General features: G+C 46.2%; 1 protein-coding gene across 2 annotated transcripts in view; it reads left to right on the forward strand.

The window, feature by feature from the left end:
* ADAMTS12 (ADAM metallopeptidase with thrombospondin type 1 motif 12) overlaps positions 1 to 21,240 on the forward strand; it is a 298,641-nt gene that overhangs the window by 246,741 nt on the left and 30,660 nt on the right. For both annotated transcript variants that reach the window (XM_045862685.3, XM_045862677.3), the window contains exons 17-19: positions 1,373 to 1,499; positions 8,988 to 9,198; positions 17,969 to 19,078. In XM_045862685.3, the coding sequence (XP_045718641.1) occupies positions 1,373 to 1,499; positions 8,988 to 9,198; positions 17,969 to 19,078 (1,448 nt within the window). The remainder of the gene's footprint in view (positions 1 to 1,372; positions 1,500 to 8,987; positions 9,199 to 17,968; positions 19,079 to 21,240) is intronic.

A 21,240-nucleotide genomic window follows, 5' to 3' on the forward strand; every position in this document is an offset into this window, starting at 1 on the left:
AGATGTGATCTCTGGCATCTGAGTATGAAAGTCAGCCTAGGAGATTGGGCTGGAACAACTCATGGGAGGTGGTGTGAGATGGCGAACAGGACAGCGGGTTCCAGGTCAGGTCCTGCAGCTGCGTGCCTGTGGGGAAACCCCTCCATGTGCCGAAGTGAGGCGGTGACCAGCTTTGTGGGTTCCTTGTGGCCTTTCCAATTTGGGAATTCTGTACACCAGTGAGCCCACTCAAGGCCTGGATGCCCTGAGAGTTCAGGGCGCCAAGATTTGTGCAAGCTGATTGCTCTGACTCCCCCCCGGGGGGAGGGTTTCCAGTCTTCGGTCTTCTCCCCTAGTGTTTCACATCAAACATTGAAGCATTACCCTCTCAAGATGCATGATGACTCTCTTCTCACTATCCGTGTGCTTCTCCATCAGTGACATTCTGGTCGCTCCTCTAACCTCTCTTGCTAACGATGTCTTACTTAGCAGAACTGTGGTCCCTTTCCTCTCTCAACCTTTGTGGCTTCACTGTGCCCTCATTTCTTCATCTTGCACATAGCGAATAATGGCAATGTTGACCTCATTGGATTGTTGTGAGGTTTGGGTTATTATATATCAAAATAGATAATAAGTAACACACATTTTTATATATTTATGTATGTCTATATATATTTGTCTATTTGTATACACATACAGTTTTGAACAGTGCCTGGGACAAGGCAAGCACTGGGTGTGTTCGCTATTATTATTTTTCCAAAGTTAAACCCAGCTTACAGATGCGCTTGGTTTGCGTGTGGAACCTGCCACCCCGCCCCGCCCCCCCCCGCCCCCGTGCTCCTCTTACTCACATTACCGACCTGGTCTCAGGGGGCAATGATATTATCAGTCCCTGCTATCAAACCCTCTAGTTTGGAAACATAGCCTCTCAAACTTTATAACATTCTTTTGAATTTTATTTCTGTCTTTCAGAGTTTCCTAATATAAAGCTCCTTACCTTTTCTGTTCCTTTATTAAACTGTAGCAATTGTATTATAACACCTGGTGATAATATCTGCTTTCATTATTTAAAATCTCACTTTGTTTTTATTTGGCGTATATGTGTTCATCTTGTCTCCACAGCTAGATTAGAATCTATATGTTAGATTATGTATTAATCCACCTGTATTATCGGTAGTCCTTCTCAAGCACGATCTCTTCCACGCACTGGCAGCCTCAGCATGGGTGGCTTAGAGACCCCATTCCTCACCCACACTTTAGAAACCAGACACCCTACGGACAACTTTCCCATCAGCCGTAAGCACGATCACTTGACATGGCCAGAGGCCTCCCCTGACACTAAGCATGTGGGCTCAGGATTTAATATGTGTGAACCCTTCTGCCCGACCCCCAGGTATTCGCCGCCAGACTGCCCATTGCGTGAAGAAGGGCCACGGGATGGTGAAAGCTACTTTTTGTGACCCAGAAACACAGCCCAATGGGAAACAGAAGAAGTGCCATGAAAAGGATTGTCCGCCCAGGTAAGCACTGATAAGAATTGGAGCTCTGTGTGTCTGCTTAGAAAGATGTGTGATTGGGGCGCCTGGGTGGCTCAGTCGGTTGAGTGCCCGGCTCTGAGAGCACCTGGCTCGGGTCATGATCGCAGGGTCGTGAGATCGAGCCCCAAGTTGGGCTCCGAAGTGGGCATGGAAACTGCTTAAGACTCTCTCTCCCTCTCCCTCTGCCCTGCAAGCGCTTTCCCTCTCTCTCTTAAAAAAAAAAAAAAAAAAAAAAAAGCATGATGTCTGATTTAATTGTAATCTAATGCTCAGTGATAAAGGAGACTTGTGAGGCTTTGTTATTAGAATAAGTACGGGGAAACTTACAGGTTCCTGAGGCTGTGCTGTAGGATGCCGCCGAAAGCTGTGAGTGAGGACATCTTCTCTCCACAGAGCAGTATTTCTTACAAAGCCAGTGTGTTCTGTGTTTGTCTGTTTGGTAAGCCTAAGTCTCAGGGTGTGTTGAAGAGAGTGCTATATGGATCCCCCCATCGTTTTTGAGCTAACGGGTGCAGCTTTTCCGAGAGCACTGTGCCGGTCAGCGGTGGCGTCCCCCTTCAGACCACATGCCCATCGCACGTAAGGCAGCCTGCAAGCGTGGCCATCCAGAGCCGGCTTCCCCAGTGTCAGCGCCGTTGACATTCGAGAGGGTAACTCGGTTGTGGGGCTGTGCTGTAGCGTGGTAGGATGTTTCGCGGCACCCCTGGCCTGTATCCGCTTAGATGTTAGTAGCAACTTCCCCCCCTTCCTCTGGGTTGTCACAACCAAAAATATCTTCAGACATTGCAAGTGTCTTGTAGAGGGCAAAAGCACCCTTGGTTGAGAACCAGCATTAGAGAGCTATTTGCTTGCAGCTCACCATATTGGTTCTAGATACTGGAATCCGACAAGGTGGCTGGAATGTTATTAGGGGCTTAGGTAAAAGAGAGAGAGAGAAAAAAAAAAAACAAGAAGGAGGAGGAGGAGGAGGGAGAGAGGCAGAGAGAGGGGAGGGAGAGAGAGAAGGAAGGAAGGGAAGGGAGAAAGAATTAATTCTGGAGAGAGTCTTCATTCTCTAGTGACCTCAAGTAGGGCTGCACTTAGGTTGCAGATTCCATCAGGCATTCATTCCAATCCTAAGAAGACATACTAAAAGGAGTTTAGTTAAACAGGAGGGGACTCATTGGTATTATAAATCAAACAAGTGGGGCGCCTGGGTGACTCATTCGGTTAAGCGTCCAATTCTTGATTTCGGCTCAGGTCATGATCTCAGGGTTGTGAGATGAAGCCCTGGGTTGGGCTCCGAGCTGGGCGTGGAGCCTGCTTGAGATTCTCTGTCTTCCTCTGCCCCACCCCTGCCCCACTCTCATGCATGCTCTCTCTCTAAAAAAAAAAAAAAAAAAAAAAATTAATTAAAATAAATAAACAAGTGACTAACTGAACTCTAAATAAGAGCCAGAAGAATGTGATAAATCCAGAAGAACTGGGTAAAAAGAAGAGTCCAGACAAGGCAGGCAATGTTGGTCTCTGGTGGGGGCAGACAGGTGGGACCCAGCAGCCGGAGCCAGAAGATTTATTCTCAGTCCAGCTCTGTGGTTCCTGACGGGGAAGGAGGGGGCTATGAGGGGGGAGCAGGACCCGCCCTGCCTCACCTCACCATGGTCACCTTCCCTGGGCTTTGTCTGTAGCTGCACTTTCTATCATTTCTCCTCCGGGAAGAGGGAGCCAGGAAGGAGGCACGTTTCTTGGGGCTCATCGCTAGCCCGTGGCTCTGCGGGGCTCGTGTGCTTCCTCACACTCCGTCTCCCTCCAGGTTATTGACCTTCTACCAGTAAATTCCTGTTGCGCTCCTGGGACGCTCACGCCTGGGGTTCTCGCCTCGCTTTTCAAAGACACTTGCTCTGATGGGCTGATACCCTCTCAAAACCACAGCTGTTTATTTCCTGGCTCTAATTTTGTCCCTGGCATTCAGGTTCTCATTTTCCTCGTATTACATAGTCTCCCTCGGCCTGACTCTTGCCAGCAAATATTTATTAAGCTTCTGTTACTTCCCACGAGAGACACAGTGGTGATTATAGCCACACAACAGTTACCGTTTATTGAGCGCTGAGGTGGTGTGATACCAAAAACGCAGTATATTCGGTCTCTGCCCCTGACACATGCAGGTGCTGGGGGGCGCTGTGCAGAGGGTACAGAAGCTCTGCCACATTTCCCCTGGACCCTGCCCTGTGCACCTCTTCCACCTGGCTGTTCCTGGGTTGTATCCTTTTATAATAAACCAGTCATCTAGTAAGTAAAATGTTTTCTTGAGTTCTGTGAGCCCCTCTAGCAACTTATCAAACCCTTGGCAGGGGTTGTGGGAACCCCTGATTCATAGTCAGCTGGGGAGCAGCACGGATGACCGCCTGGATGTGAAGAGCAGGGGTGGGGGCAGTGTCGTGGGGCTGAGCCCTTAACCTGCCCGGTCTGTGCTAACCCCAGATAGTAAGGGTCAGAATTGCTTGGTGTGCAAAACCCACACATTTGCTGAAACAGAAGTAATGTGAAAGTAGAGAAGAAGAAAACAGTGGGTTTTAGTTTTTTTTTTTTTTTTAAGAGAGAGCAGTAGGGGGGCTGGACAGAGGGAGAAGGATAGAGAGAATCTTAAGCAGGCTCCTTGCCCAGCCTAGAGCCTGATGCAGGGCTCAATCTCATGACCTTGAGATAATGACCTGAGCTGAAATCCAGAGTCAGATTGGTAACCAACCGAGCCACCCAGGCACCCTGAAAACAGTGGGGTTTTTAAGCACCTCCTTCATGTCTGATGATGTTTTAGAGATACCTTATATCTTCTCTTTATTGTTCTCAACTACTCAGAAAAATAACTATTATTATGTAAGTTTTATAGAGGAAGAAATTTTCCTTACCTCACTCAGTATCATACAACTAGCAGAGGTTCAAACCCAGGGCTGTCTAGCTATAAGTCTGTGGCCTCCATTACATACCCCCAAAGACAGGCACGTACCTCTCCCCCATCCAGGCTGTGTCCAAAGCAAAGCAAGCACTGTGCTAGGTGTGGAGGTGGGCTCTGAAGGTTCTTGATGCAGACACTCACCTGCTGAGGCCAAGATAGAGCTCTGGGGACATGGGCTAGGTATATAAAAGCAACACAGTCAAAGAAGATTCTGGTATCAGCTCTGGCTTTAGAACAGACATCAATCTGTTGCTGACATTTTCTTATTTACCTGTGGCTGAAAACTTGGCCTCACTCTTTTCAGAATTCAGCTTCCATAAGGGTGGTTATCTTACGTGAGTCCACACTCCAACTATCAAAATTTCTAGTTGGAGGTGACTTTACTGTAAGGTATTACTGGTGTGAGAGGGAGAAGGATGTTGGGGCAAGAGTCCAGAGGCTGAAGGACTCTTGGGGAAAGGCTGAGCTGAGGGGGAAGCCCATGGACACAGAAGTGGAGCCTTGATAAAGGAATTCTTACAAGATACCAGCTGAGCTCTGTGGACTTGAAGCTGACCCTCGGTGAAGTCATGGGACAGGTTGGAAGGACATCTCCACCCGGATCCCTGCAGCCTGCAAATGTTACCTCATTTGGAAGAAGGGTCTTTGCAGATGTTATTAAATTAAAGCATCTTGAAATGGGGATATTATCAGCAATTATCCACTTGGGCCCCAAATGTCATTGCAAGGGTCCTTATAAGAGAGAGGCAAAGGGAAATTTCACACACACACACACACACACACACACGGTGGTATGAAGACAGAACGGACAGATTTGAAGACACCAGCCTTAAAGACTGGGGGGATGGTCCCCAAGCCGAGGGATGCAGGCAGCATCCACAAACTGAAAGAGACAAAGAACAGATCTTCTGTAGTGCCTCTAGGGGAACGCAGCCCTGCTAGCACCTTGATTTCATCCCAGTAACACTGATTTTAGGACTATAATAAACAAGATTTGGCTTCTAGAACTGTAAGAAGCCAGATTTTTGTTGTTTGAAGACACCAAATTTGTGGTAATTTGTGGCAGCAACCACAGGAAATTAATGGCGGCAGCTTAACGCAAGCGAAGAGGAGAGATCCCCCAGCCCAGTGATAGACGCTCCAGAGCTTGGAAAACCCTGGGACTGGGGCTTCTTGGAATGTGTGGCAAAGAATTTTTTTTTATTATGTTATATTAATCACCATACATTACATCATTAGTTTTTGATGTAGCGTTCCATGATTCATTGTTCGAAGAATTTTTTGGAATAGCACAAATAGGTCACTTCCCAAGGAATCTCGCAACCAGGCAGGCTACCAGATGCATATTCATGGGCAAGGCAAGCTGTTGTCAGGGCGAGACCAGCAGCCAGCCGTGGGGACCCCTTACTCAAAGCCCTGCCTCCTGGCCACTGTCCCCATGGTCGTTGCCCTCCTTGGGGCTTTGTAGTTAGTTGACATGTCTTTATGTCTTCGTTCTAAAAGCGGCATTGTTAGAACAAGGCAAGTGATACCTTTTCCCCCTGGAAGGCTTCTTAAACTGAGCGCATGGATGCAGCTTGTTGATTCAGAGCAAACTTCTGAAATGGACCAGGGACGCAGCCTCCTCTCCCACCATCAGTACCGAAGCCCCGGTGGCAGTGAGAAAGGAGGTGCTGTGGCCGCAGGCGGGCGCTGGGCACCCGGCGGCTGCTGGGCAGTCCTGGCCAGCACAGGTGTGCCTTCCGGCGCCCAGGTGTTTTCCGTGAGCTGAGCGTCGGTTTTGCAGCTGCGGTCTCTGTCTTTGCACATCGTTGCACTTCAGGGGAGCAAGACAGCCCATTCCGTTCCCCAGCTTCTGCTCTTACCTTGGAAACATAATTTGCTGCAATTCCCTCCAAACAATTTGAAAATTATACTTAAGAAGAGGGAAGCATAGCAATCAAACAGATCTTTTTGAATCATTGTCATTGGTAGAATTTTTTGCTTCTTAAAGCCTCCCACTCTGTTGTTATAGTGAGAATCTTTGCTAGAGCCCCAGTCCATAGGACTTTTTTAAAAAAGATTTTATTTACTTATTTGAGAGAGAAACAGAGAGAGAGTATGAGCTGAGGGGGGGGAGGAGGGAGGGGGGAAAGGGCGGCGGTGGGGAGCAGGCCATGGGAGAGGGAGAAGCAGACTCCCTGCTGAGCAGGGAGCCAGACCTGGGGCTCCATCCCAGGATCCCAAGATCATGATCTGAGCCAAAATCAGCTGCTTAACCAACTGAACCACCCAGGCGCACCCCCCCCCCCCCCCCCCCCGCCCATAGGACTTTTACATTGTAACTGGGGTGGTGAGATTGACTGCTGTAGGGGGTCTAAAAAACAGTAAGAAACAGTACATGATGTGTGGTGAGTGTCATCAGCATTCTGGTAAGATGAAGATCAATAGCAAAACCAGAACAAATCAGGGAAGGTTGTTGTTAATTCTGTGCTGATTAAGCCAGGGAGGTTGTCTTGTTGGGGTGAATAAGTGGGCTGGGTTTTTGTCCTGCTGAGTTCTTTGCATTACATTGCCCTTCTCACCAATCCCTCAGGGCATTTCAACAGCCTTCTGTCACATTTATAGGAGATTTCCTATAAATAGAAAAACAATATTCTATTATACATCTCCTGGAAATCTGGCATTATGGCAGACATCAAAAAGTGAAATGGACGAGAGAAAACAACTTGACAGTAGTTCCTGAGCCCTGAGCCTGGAAGACCTTTGCTGGGAAATATTAAAGAAAGGGAGGTGCTGTTTTCACTTTAAACTAGTGACAAACAGATGCAAAATGTCCCCAAGGGACTGTGGGGGAGATCCCAGAAAGAGAAAATATAGGGAGGTTCATTATCACTTTGTGGGGACACAGCTGAAAGCCTGGTAGCAAGTAATTTGAAAAATTATATATTTTTTTGTCCACTCAGGTTATTAAAGGCCTTCCAGAATGACATTTTATATATTCGGTAACATTCCTGGCTTCCCCCAGACATGTCAGAAGTAGGGTGAAGTAACTAGATTCATAATTACCAAAGTGGGCGTTCCTTTGGTTTCACATCATGTGGTTCCAGTATTAGCTCTTTATCCACACAAGATAGCCAGATGATAAACACTAAGGAATAAGGGAGTAAACTTATTTATTATTATTACTTAATAAATAAATGAATAACTCATCTTAATTACATAATTATAGATGTTAAACACTAAAGAATAAATAAGTAATCCTTATAACTTAAAAGTAACTGATTGAAGAATATAACAGAATCAAGGAATAGCTTTCTTCATATATTTTTAACCTGAGATTAAAAGTGTGAGACTCAAAAGTTTTACCCCAATAAATCCAATACTTACTAACTATAAATCATAGTACAAACTTTTGTCTTCTTCAAAAGTCCATACTGTCTCAAGGACAGAAGTCTTCCTTAAATTCAGGAACGAAAGACTTCACATGCTGTACTATTTTCCCATGAAAAATAGAAGCATTCCATTTTATTACTGCACAGAGAGCCAAAGAAGTGGGCCGTACTTTCCAACAATGGTGAACCCAGACCACACTGGATCAAGACACTTGTTCTCCCTTCCGTGCTGGGGAAGATTTACACAGTGATGGAGAAGGGGAAACAGAGAGGGCTCCCTGCCACTTTCAAAAGCTATTTCTACGTAGCCACAGGGTCAACCTCCTAGAATCTGTAGTAAGTCATCCACGATAAGGGGCTAGAGAAAGAACTCGCATCCCTGTTTTTCCACAGTGAATCCAGAGTATTTATTTAGCAAACCGTGTCAACACTTTGACTTGTCATGAATAGCTGAGAAGTAAGAAATTATTTTGTTTCTTCTTTTTCTCCTGCTTTCTTATCAAAGGGACCTGTGAAACTAGGAGTAGGTAGACTGGAGGAGATGGGGGGAATGAAGGCAGTGCCTCTGACTGACCATCTCCTAAATAACTGAAAATCAGCAATTGTTTCAGTACCTGCTTCACAGAAGAAAAGAAAAACATTCAGTTAGGAGCCAGGGGACCTACATTCTATGAGATTCTTTTACTCGGTAGCAACCGTCAAAATAACAACAAATAATTACAGATGATCAAGTTCTATTATGTGTCGGCTCTGTACGGTGCACTACATATAAATCTGGTATTTTGTTTAATCTACAATACTCCTATAAAGTCAGTATTGCCTTACGCACTTAACAGATGAGGAAAGTAAGGCTTAAACTTGCTTGACGTGATGCTGTAATAACAGAAAACTAGACCTCAGTGTTCTTGACTGTAAAGAGAGAGGGCGTTGTTGTTTTTTTTTTTCATTCAGAGACACTGTTAAGTAGCATCCCCTCCAGCCGGGTGCTCTGGGGAACTCGAGCCGTGACTGCACAAACCAGCTGTGGCCCTGTCTTCCTCTAACGGGCTGGAGTAACTCCAAGGGCCACCCAGCTCTGCGACCTGCACTTCTGCTCCCGGTTCCTCTTTCCTGTGGCTGAACTGAATGTGTCCATATACTTTTGGTGTCCATGTGCGCCTGCAGGTGGTGGGCCGGGGAGTGGGAAGCATGCTCAGCAACGTGTGGGCCCCACGGAGAGAAGAGGCGGACGGTGTTGTGCATCCAGACCATGGGCTCTGATGAGCAGGCTCTCTCGGCTAAAGACTGCCAGCACCTGCTGAGGCCCAAGACCCTCACTTCCTGCAACAGAGACATCTTGTGTCCATCAGACTGGACAGTAGGCAACTGGAGTGAGGTGAGCGTCATCACTTCCCCACCCCTGCCTCTTCAGTAACCAACCCAAAGTGGCTGGAGAGAAAATTGCACGATGGCTGGTGTGTATCACCTCTGGCCTGTTTCCTGCATTTCTGCCTGCCTTGTATCCGATCTTGCTTCTTTTCTGTTCTTACAGGATTTGCTTCTCACTCGTCCAGGAGTCAGACACCTGCCAGGGATGAGCTGGACCCCATTTGCCCAGGCTCTCAACAGCTAATGGGTGCATTGTCAGGATTTTTTGCTGTCCCGTTGTTAAACCATCGGCAGCAAATCAAGAGCTAGGTTGTTAAACACTTACATTTCTGTTTCCCTGAAACCGTGAGAGTTAAAACTGGACGAGTGTTGCCGTAATAGTAGAATGGTAGGCAGTGTACTTGACACTTGAAGAAGCCCCTCGAATCGTCTGTCTCTTTGGCATGGGTCAAGGCCGGACCTGACCGAGGTTTAGAACGTGTACTGTTATTAGCCACATAAATTCAAATAAGTGTTGTTGCATTTTCCCAAAATTAATCTGATCAGATCCTCTAAGTATACTTAGAAATCAGTGGGCTAGGAGGTCACGAAAAGCTCCCAGGCTTCATTTTTCTTTAGGTCACCATGGAACCTGGTCCTGTCATGCCTGGTGCTCCTGGAGTCCACTGGGCAGAGCCTTTTTTCTCCAAAAGTCCTGGAGTCTCCAGGGGCCTTGCTTTACTTCTCAGGGGCACACTGCAGTTCAGTGACGTCAGGAATGACTACAAGTTACATGATTTTTTAAACTAACAGTCCAGACTTTATGGGTGGATGCTGACTTCTTCTGAGCTTCCTTAGAAAGCCCTGTCCTTTTTGTTAATAATGCAATCACTGACCAGAATGTCGTAGGAACTCCTCTTAGGGCTCACCTTCAGACAAATGGAAAATATTTGATTCAGGAGAATGCAGTAAGTACCATCTGTACTAATAAAGGTACTCCAAAGTATTACGTAAAGAAGAATTTGAAAATTTGTATCAGCAAAGGTGCCATCTCTGAAGCTCTTTGAAAGCAGAAAACACTCATTTGAATACAGCACTCTGATAACCTTATTTCCAGAACTTTATTTCATTAGCTCACAGTCACAGTTTAGGTTTATTTAGCTTCTAAATCTGTTGCAGAATGCTTTCTTGGCATTGAGGTGAAAATAAAAAGAAAATGGCAAGTATGTTTCCTGTGTTGTAAGAACTTCCTATCAAATGGAAGAGATGGGACCAAAAACCGAAAGGAAGGAAGGTAGAGAGAGAGAGAGACAGAGACGGAGAGAAATAAAGAGAGAAAGAAAGAAAAATACCAGCAAAGAAAACATACCTGCAAACTAATAGCATACTACGAATCTGTGCACATATCAGCAACGGGGCTGATCCTGGGAGGGGGCAGTGAGAGCCTGTGGCCGGCCTGGCCTGTTAGGCCACCACCAGCCTGGATTGCTATAAATTACAGTGTTGTCAAAATAAGGCTGGACAAGGTATCGTGACTGGTCCATTACATCTGTTTACTAGTTTGGGCTGCATCCAAAGCAGTCCATAATTCTTGTCGAGTAGAATTTACTAATTGCCAGATTCTTTGTGCTTTTTTAAAGGACTACAATTACATATTTGGCTGAGAAGTTCTTACTGTGCTCATGTTTATGGGGAACAGAATGATGTGCCTTAACTGGAGAACAAGGGACAAAAAGTTGGCACGATGTGACAAGTACTCGTGTCTGTGGTCCCAAATACAGGCCATTGCATAGTGTATTGTGAGCAGACATGGGATTCAGTTTCTGGCTTCCACTGGATGGAGTTGAGCAGAAAGGCTGAGCCCTGGGATGCTGTCATGAGAGGTGCTTTTAGTTAAATCAGCATGGAAATATTCACCCAGTGGATCTCCCTTTCTTCCCTCTGCTGTCCTGCTAATGTCTGTACATGTGAGCCCTCTAATGAACTTTTCTGGAATATGAGGAAATGTCTCTGATAGTCTAACTAGGCCCAGATACATTTTTAAGAGAGATGATGCAGTGCTGTATTCTTGCTATCATAGTATTTATGGTCTGGATCTTGTCTTGAGATTGGCATTAATTGACGCAGGGTATAGTGCTCCAGAGATACCTCAGGATTTGGTCTGTACTGGGCTGTCTGGGTCACCCTGGATGTCGGAAGCTAGGAGGTAACTAGGCCAAAAGATCCAAGAACTATGAGGCTCCTGCTGAGTCATCCTCTCTGGGCTGACTTCCCTTCCCTGCCAAGACACCTCTGCCAACCCAAGCAACGAGAGAAGGGTGGGCTCAGTTGTGCCAGGCTGGCACCTTCATCCCTGACCCAGCAGGGGTCTGAAGGAGGACCTAGCGAGAGCTGGGGGGCCCTTTCTGCCCATCTGACCAGGCCCTCCCTCTCTAAGCTCATGCCCTGAACACTGACTCCTACCCCCAATCTCAGATTTCACCAAGAATCTTGCTCTGTTTTCACCCAATCTACTTTCTGGATGTGAAGGGTAAAGAAGGAGGACTGGATTTGTTGTAAACACAGTATCAGAGTTTCTGTGGCCCCCATTTTTATTAGGTATACCGCTTCAGTGACATGCCTTGTCTAGTGGTGAAGGACATGCACGGTCTCAGGAGTATGGGTCCCTGGGTTCGAATCCTGGCTCTGCCACTTATTAGATGTGTGACTTTAATCTCTTTGTGATTCCTTTTAGTTTTCTGTGGCTTGTTTTCTCCATCCATGAAGCAGGAATAACAGCAGTACTTAGACCCAAGAGACGCTATGAGGATGAAATGAGTTAATAGTTCCAAACTTCTTACTAGAACAGTGCCTGGGACATAGTAAGCTGTAGATACAGTCATTTCCTAGCAGAGTAAGTAGATGGGAATAACATCATCTATCATTTGTTGAGTGCTTTTCACACTGTAGGGTTCGTTTCATTTAACGTTTAAGATAACTCCATGAGGTTGATGTTCATGAATTCCCCTCTTACTCCTGGCAGTTAGACACTAATAGATTTAGTGGGAGAGTAATTTTCCTACGTTTTCTAGCTCTGACAATCCCTAATTGTGTGGCCTTGAGCTAGTGTTAACCGCCCCGCGCCCCCCCCCCCCGCCGCCCCCACCAGCCTTTTCTCATTTATAAAGACAGGGTTAATGTGAGGCTTGAAGATAATCCACCAAAGCCCTTTGAGCAGTGTCCACAAATAGTGTTTGCTAAATGGTAACTTCATTCTCAAGCAAGAAGGCCAGTGTCTATCTTCTATGCTACCCTGATTTTGTAAGCCTTGTCCAGTTGGTGGCACCCAGATGCCCTGACAGAATTGATCTGTGCCCCTCTGCATTTTCATCTAGACCCTCGCCCCAAGGTCAGGGCCATTTTCTGCATGGAGCACTGTAAGCATGAGGGTTGGGTCAAGGGTCTACAGAAATGTTTGAGTCCTAACGAAAAAGCTAATGGATGGTTTCCATAAAAACAAAGGACACAGCAAAATCATAAATCAGTATTGAATTACATATTAATGGCAGGTACCCACTGGATACTTACTGGTATTACTATTAAACACTTTTATAGGTATTAACACAATACCTCCTTACAGCCTTATTAGCCTCATTTTACAGGTGAAGAAACTGAGGCATAGAGATGTTTAGAGACTCGTCCTTTAAGCAGTGGAGCCAGGATTTGAATGCAGAGTTTTACTGGGAACACTCTGCCATATGCATCTCACACATCTACAAAATACAACAATCTGACAGCCCGTAGTATTCATAAAAAATCATATTATGTTTGGAAACAATTTAGAGATCAGCTTTTGTCACTTTGCTGGAATTCCAGACTAAGCCTAACGATTGCTGAGAAATCAGAGCCCTCTTAAATAAGTTGCTCCCCCCCCTCCAAATACTTCTAAAGCAAAAGAAGAAAAAGCCTTTCAGATGGTTTTTAGAGAAAAAAAAAAATTATGATATTTCCCTTGAGACTAGAGATGTTTTTTTAACATACTTGACGGGGCGTGGGGCGGCCCCCGAGCCCTTTGTGTGCCTGATGAAAGCACACAGACAAATGAACAAAACAATTAACCAACTTACTGAGACTCTGTCAAGTGCAAAGCGGTTCACATGGGTGTTGGAGCATCCGAGTGACCAGAGAAACTAGATGCTGATGTTCGCAAACAATCTCTCCTGCCTCCTCAGACGGAATCGCCCACAGCGAACACCAGCAGCGTGTCTGTGGCTAAACGAGAAGCAAAGGGAGCTCTTGTGTGAAGCCTCACAGAAATGCCTGCAGACCGAAGGAGGCCGGAGCAGGAGGGCGAGGAGACACTTCTGAGTCGCTTACCTGTGGTACTCCCCAGTCTGAGTTGAGGTCCAAGGCACTTCTGTGGGGCTGGACCACCTCGTCCTGTGGCAGGGGATGTCTGTGTGCACCAGCATGTCAGTGCCCCTCGGATGTCAGCAGCCTGTGCTTTGCCCAGTTTCCTGGAGAACACATACAGGCATCCTCGTTTGACACAAGCACTCACAGAAAACCAGTTGGGGGCCATGTTGATTCTCTTCATCCTGTCTGATATACTTTTTAAATTATCTAGGGTACTATATTAGTTTGCTAGGGCTGCCATGACAGAGAACCGCAAACGGGGTGGTTTAAACAACAGAAATGTATCGTCTCACAGCTCTGGAGGCCAGAAGTCCAAGATCAAGGTGTTGGCAGAGTTGGTTCCTTCTCGAGGCTGTGAGGGACAGTCTGTTCCATGCCTTCCAGCTTCTGGTGGCCTTTGACTTCCTTGGCTTGTAGTTGTCAACACCCTGATCTCCGCTTTGATCTTCAGTGGCATTGTCCCTATGTGTGTGTCTCTGTATCTGAATTCCCCTTTTTATAAGGACAGTGGTCATATTGGATTAAGACCCACCTGGGGACCTCATTTTAACTTGATTACCTCTGTAAAGGCGCCATGTCCAAATAAGTCTCCATTCTGAGGTCTAGGGGGAGGGGGTGGGCAGGGGTTAAGACTCCAGTATATCTTTTTGTGGGGGGACACAGTTCAACCCATAAGAGCTACCTAAGTTTTTCAGCTTACTTTCAAAGCTGGTTTTAGCATTAGATCCAATCATTCATTTATAAATTCCCGAGACTACACAATAAATGTTTTTATGGCAAAGCACTAGCTATTTCTCTCCTCGGCCCTTTAGCTGTAACTCTGTGACGAGCCCCGACTGTGTTTTTGAAAAAACTCTCAGCACTGCAGCTCTGAGCCCTTTGTGAGCTCCCCTCTCCCACAGTGCACCTGAGGTGGGTGGCTTGACTCATTTAGAAGCAACCCTCTTTCTCAGCGGCTCCCACAGGCCTTCATCTTGGAGGAATGACAAGTGAGAGCAAGATGACTCCCCGGGAGGACAGGAGCAGACTGACGAGCTGCTGGCCTGGTACAGAGTTCGAAATTATGAGGTCAGGGCACGAAGTCATCATAGCAGATGCTGGCTTTGAGAGTTCCGAAACTACCCATCAGGATGAGTTCTGAGTGCAGCATTGTGCCCTGCGTTTATCTCATCTGAAGGGCTTGACAGCTCCTAAGGAGATAATCGCAGGTGGAAGATGTATCGGAAGGAGCATGGGGCTGAGGACAAACCAGTGCTGCCTGTTCCAGCGTGGCTACGAGAAAAGGCAACTTCGTTTGTAGGCCCCGTACAGACTTGGTAGATCGTTAACACTGTCCCGCTGGGCACGATACGCCCCGGGGCTGAAGAATGGCATCCTTGGGCTACTTGGAAGCTTCCGGGTCTGTGGGTGAGGGAAGCAGGTGGGGATGAAAGGTAGGTGTGCTGGAGAACATAAGAACCGCTCCCAGACCCCGGGCTCCGTGAAGGAAGTTGTGAGGTGCCATTTGAGAATGGCGCCAGTAATTGCAGATCCTCTGCTTTTTTGAGAGAAGCTAAAAATAAGGAATTTTAATATGAAATCTGCTTTAAGTGTTGGCTACTAATTCAGTGTTTGTATTTCATCTGTTTGCTTGTTTGTTTTAAGACTGAGCAAGCCAGGGGCGCCTGGTGGCTCAGTCCGTTACGCATCCAACTCCTGATTTGGGCTCAGGTCATGATCTCAGGGTCGTGAGGTCGAGTCCCGTGGCCGGCTCTGTGCTGGGCGTGGAGCCTGCTTGAGATTCTCTCTCTCTCCTTCCCCCTCCACCTCTCCTTGCCACCGTTTTTTAAAAAAAGAGAAAGAGACAAAAAAGATTGGGCAGGCCAAAGAATTAATGTTTTGGGTCAAATGTAGTCCTGAGGCTGCCACTTTGGAATCTCTGTTCTAGAGTAATCTTCAGTTTTAAAAGCTCAAAATCTAATGTATTTTCACTAAGCAACCCGTTAAATAGCTTTTATTTACTCCTGTTTTATTCTTTTAGGTTGAGCAAATTCACACAGTGGTAAATAAGGTTATTTAATACGTGTAATTTATAAACTCTAAAAAATATATATATGTATCCATCTGTTAACCTTAGGAAATCTAAATCTTAAAAAATCTGGCAACAAACCAGTGGGATGGGTGGATATCCACAGTATCTTCTAGATATGTGCCTACAAGTACTTCACCCAGGCAGCTGCTCACCTCGTAGCTTCCCACAGACAGGTGTGTGTCTCTGGGCTTCCCTGTGGACATGATAAGCATTTCAAGTCGAAACAAACAAACAAAGGAATGAAGAGAAAGAAAAGAAAAATCAGAGAGCTTCCTGCCATGTAGCTGTCTACTCTGACATTTCTTGGAAAGAAAAAACCCAAAGGGAGGTGCACCTGCCACTTGAGGACCATTGGCGTCAGCCGGGGCCTCTTTCAAGGGCCAGCTCTCGAAACCCAGCCTGCCTGAGGCAAGCAGCGCAGAAATAAGTTCGGACCTACGTGAAGGGTGTTTGATTGAATGGATCTTTTTTCCAAAGTGGAGATTTGAAAACTCAAGGGGTTTGGATTAGAATGTAACAAGTGGAGAGCCAGTGAGGAAGACGAAGCGGACAGTGCTTTAAGGCACCTTCGCACAGAAGAAGGCAGAAATACTGTAGTAAACCAGGAAAGTAACAGGCTCCGGGCTGCCCTTGCCAGGTTCCAAAGTGAGGTGACCCCAGTTCCGCAGCTGAGTGCGCTCTCAGCTGCACGGTCTCCTGTGCTGACAAGCTTCTCCTGCTTTTCAAAGGATCTGCTTTCCCAGAGCTCGCGGACATCAGGGAGAAATGATGCTTGACTGGAACAAAATAAAGGGGGAGTTTTATACATCCATATTATTTTCCTACACCGAGGAAATTAAAAATAGGACTCGAGAAGGCAAGAAACTTAAGCTAAAAAATGCATAAGCCCACAGAATTTTCCCATTCCTGTTCTTTTTTTCCAGGTAAAATAGTCACTTAATAAATATGTATCAGGTGATCGCTGTGTCCCAAGAACTATCCTAGAATTCAGTTATGAATAAGAACTAGTTCCTGCCTTTGGGTAGCTTTTCGGAAATTGAGAGTTTGTGGTCAAGAGCGGAAATCAGTGGATGGTTACCAGTCAGTGTGTTGCACTAGATTTCATGGAGGCTGTGAAATCAATCTGATTTTACTCTGCCACCGACTTGCAGCCTTTCAAGCAAGTCCCTGAGTCTCAGCCTCCTCTCCCATGGAAGGCAGAATCCTAATTCCTGCCTTATAAATCTCACAGGGCCATCGTCATATCACAGAATTGTGGCTGTGAGCCCCTGGAAATCCGCCAAGCATTATGCAATCCCCATCCTCAAGAAACCTGCTTTGAGGTCAGGAATATAAGCCAGACAAATGTGAAACAGCCCATGAAGACCCCCAGAGGTTCATATTCAAGTGCAGTACATTTGGTGGCTGACTTAAAATTGGAAAGGAAAGGCACATAGAGCTGTCTGGTAAAAGTATAGATTTTTTCAAAACATCTAGAAATTTCGTGTGATGTAGCACGTAGATGTAGTTTGCAGCTGCTGAGACTGAGGAAATAATGATTCTTTACCATGAATCCTGAGGAAAGACTATCCTGTTAGGATTCTTCCAAAAGTGCTCTAGCTGCCTGTGCTTGGCATACCCTACAGAATGAGGAGGGAACATGGCGGGGGGTGGTACCAGCCATGGCCCCTCATATTGGCACCATGCTACGGGACTCACTTTTTGGAAAGGGTATCTCTCTACTTCGATTAATTACCCACCTTTCAATTTCAGAATAGGTCCTGGACCTGTGTACGGGTGTGAGTATGATGGTTGTCTAGCTTTTAATCTGATTCCACCTGACATAGGCAAGTGGACATGGAGCCGGTGTGCCTGGGTGAGACTCTGTCAGTTACATTGGGTGTTTTCTAAATATAAAGGGAAGGTTTGTTATAACCAAAGACTCCGGAAAATATATAAACAGTTTGTGTTAATTTAACAGCATCACAACCCTAGGAAAGATAATCTTACCATCTCTTAAAAAGAGTAGGTAACTCGTATACATCATTGCACTTTCTGTGAATTTTCTGTCCTGTGTTCAGAGCCCAGGGACACTTCAGTTTTACTATGTCGTGGCTTATATATTCAGTTTGCGAAGAGTAAATGGTTGGTCCTGAACCCCCTCTGGTCTCCAGCAGATACCTATTTCCTTGGAGAACTAAAGGAGCTCAGAAACCAGATACAAAGATGGAAGAAAACAAGTTCGGCTGCCCAGCTCCGTTTCCATCGGGCCAGTTCTCGCCTGTTGTAAACCTGAGCATGAGAGAACCAGTGCACCTTTCCCATGAATCTAACAGCTGTCTCTCTTTTCCAGTGTTCTGTTTCCTGCGGCGGTGGGGTGCGGATCCGCAGCGTCATGTGTGCCAAGAACCATGACGAACCTTGCGATGCGACAAGGAAACCCAACAGCCGAGCTCTTTGTGGCCTCCAGCAATGCCCTTCTGTCCGAAGGGTTCTGAAACCCCACAAAGGCATGATTCCCAGTGGGAAAAAGCTCCCAACATCTGAGCCGGACCCCCTGAAGCCCATCCTTCCAACTCCATTCAGTCCCAGAACGCTGAGCACACCCACGGTGCCCGGGCCTGTGAGCACAAGCGCTCGGGCCGTCAGCAGCCCCGGTCCTACCACGGCCCCCGCACAAGGAGACCTGGATGCCAAACGGTGTCAGAACAGTTCACGCCAAACTGAACCGGGCTCCAATTATGTCCTTTCCACCGGAAGTACTTCCCAGCCCATCCTCACTTCCTGGGCTTTGAGTACCCAGCCAAATGAAGAGAATGTTCCCAATTCAGACACTGCTCCTACCTCACAGGGAGACCTTTTCACCACGACAGTGACTGGTGCTGATTTGCCGTCTTCCGGCAAGCCTGTGACGTGGCAGGTGACTCCATTTTACGATACCTTGACCAAAGAGCCAGGGATAGAGATTCATAGTGGCTCAGGGGAAGACAGCGAACAGTCTGAGAACAAAAATGAAAACAAGTCCGTAACATGGACTAAAATCAGAGTAGCCGGAAATGATGCTTCCGTGGTGAGAAGTACGGAAATGCCCTTTGGGCCTCCACCAACACCTTATCTCTGGGCACCCTTCAGCACAGCGATGGAAGGTCTGCTGCCCAGCCCAAGTCCTGCTACTCTCAAAAATGGTGCGCCTGGCGCTGAGGGGATGGCCACTGAAAAGCCAGCGAACACTCCATTCCCTCTGGGAGGAGACCGCCGGCCAGCACCGACAGAACACGCGGTCCGCCATAACCCTCCAGAACTTCCAAGCAATGCCAATCTAACGCAGGGTTCTGGACTGGTCCTGACCGAGGAAGATGAAACAAGTCTGATCGCTGAGGGGTTTTTGCTCAATGCTTCGGATTACAAGGAGCTCTCAACAGGCGGCGGCTCCGCATACTGGATTGTTGGAAACTGGAGTGAGGTAGGAGCCCCATTTCTCACCCCATGCCCGACTCTGTAGGGAAATAGCTAGGGCTCTTGCATTCTTGTGCACATTTCAAAATGGGCTTGTATAAGATCTAGCCCGATGTAGAAGAAACGTGAAGCAGTCAGGTCCGTGCCCTCACCTCCCTCCTCTCCTCCCTAACTCCAAAAAGGAGAGAGGGAAAAATAAAAATCTCCGGGGAGGGAGGACAAATATGGTGCGATAAAGTGAAAAGAACTCTGAACTAAGTCAGGAGGGCTGGGCAAGCCAGCTGTGAGAGAGCGGAGAACTCAGTCCATGTTTCAGAAGCCGCTTCTTACCTGTGGAGTGGTGGCGCTGGTGTAGACCACCCACAACACGCCCCCAGCTTCGAACCGCTGAGGAGCGGCTGGAAGGGCCTGAGGTAGCATGTCACTCGCAAAGCTGATGTTGGGACTCGAGATCTGTCAGGTAATCCTAATTGGAGTGGGAATTGAAGATAAAGTTCCTTAAATGCATTCTCTAACTCAGTGTTATCAATGGTTTTCTTTTCTTGTTGGTCTGTTTGAGTACTTGCATGAAAAAAATCATTTTGGCTCATTAAAAGAATTAGAATATGGAAGAAGAAGAGAATAAATATGACGACAGAATGTTGGCCCCTTTTTTCAAGCTTCAGAAATTTGGCTAAATACTTGTTTTTCCATTTCTGGAACTAATTAATGCCCTCTGAAGCATCAAAATCATTTTCATCCGTTTGAATTTTGAATGCACGGTCTGTGAACTTGTTAAAATAATTTGACAACTCAAAAGAGGACTTTGTGGCAAAATAATCACATGTTCAAATTAGTCAGCATTTTTGTGACGATACATGACTTCTCTCCCTGGCCAAAGAGAAATGAAGTATTTGCAGCTAATATAACTACAGTACATTTAATTTATAAAGCATGTTAATTTCCAAACCACTTTCATATCTAGTTCTTGTTTTCTCCTTTTGACAATCCTGAGGAGCAGGTAAGGTCTCATTTATGCCAATTTGCAGATAGAGAAAATAAAATTTGTGGCAGTCAAGTGACTTGTCTAAAGACACAATTGTCAGTTGGATGATGAACCTTCTAACTCCACTCTATTCCATTTGTAAAAAATACATTATCTCTGAGTAAAGTGTGGTGTACCTGTAAATTAAACCAAAATAAAAGTATATATTTGCTCAGATGATCATAGAGGCCAGAAGTCAATTGATATATTTTGATTATAGTAAATCAAGCTACCCTTGACTTATTGCAAATGTCATCATTTGTCTTTGACAGAAATAAACTGTCTTACAGAATACATCATAGCTCACCAAAAATTTGACAACCATGGTGAAGCCACTGAGAGCTGTTAATTCCAGGTAGTTTGACTAGAAAAAGGGACTTGGTCCACATTGCAGTTTTTCAGAGCTGCGAAGGATATTATGAGAACAGAGTTCAACATTTGGCAGAAATTCCCTTTGTGATAGGGTTGGGTTGCCTGCCCCCTTTATACATCTTTTGAGACAAAATCTTTAATACACAGAATTGTCAGAGAGGATCAGGACTCAGAATGAAAACTTTGGTTTTCCCACTGTCCTGTGACTTTTTTATTCTGTCCATTTCTGAAGCTGTTTCTTTAGGATGGCCTCTCAGTCACCCCATTGATATCAGTCTTCCCCAAGCCCCCTATAAAAACCCGGACAGGTTTTCAAGTCAGTGTCACCTCGTCATCTCTGTCATCTCCTCTTTATTTCCTGTTCATTTGGGGCCAGTGGTTTCCAGTCTAATGGCGGGAGGCACGTGGAGAAGAGTGGGATGCTTTTGTTTGTTCCGGTGATGGGGGAGGGGGCCGCTACCCACACTGAATATCTGAGAGCCGAAGATTATAAATCCCTGCGACATTCAGGGCGGTCTCTTATAAGGAAGAATTGTCCGGTCCAATGCCAGCAGTGACCCAATAGTCAAGAAAGGAGCCTCAGTTACTGCTCTCGGCTCCTTGCTGGTCTGATCACCTCCAGCCTCTCCCCTCGGCAGCGCTTTCCACACGTCATCACAAGAGACCTAAGATTGCCAAGTTAGTCTTTGGAAAAAATTCGCTAATCATTCCAAACTCCTGCTCACAAATCTTTCCATTATTCAGATAAACCGACTCGGACAGTCCAACAGCTT

Source organism: Mirounga angustirostris, unplaced genomic scaffold (assembly GCF_029215605.1).
Source record: "Mirounga angustirostris isolate CCGP_5_RB_7025 unplaced genomic scaffold, mMirAng1.0.hap1 SCAF_7, whole genome shotgun sequence".
Lineage (NCBI taxonomy): Eukaryota > Metazoa > Chordata > Mammalia > Carnivora > Phocidae > Mirounga > Mirounga angustirostris.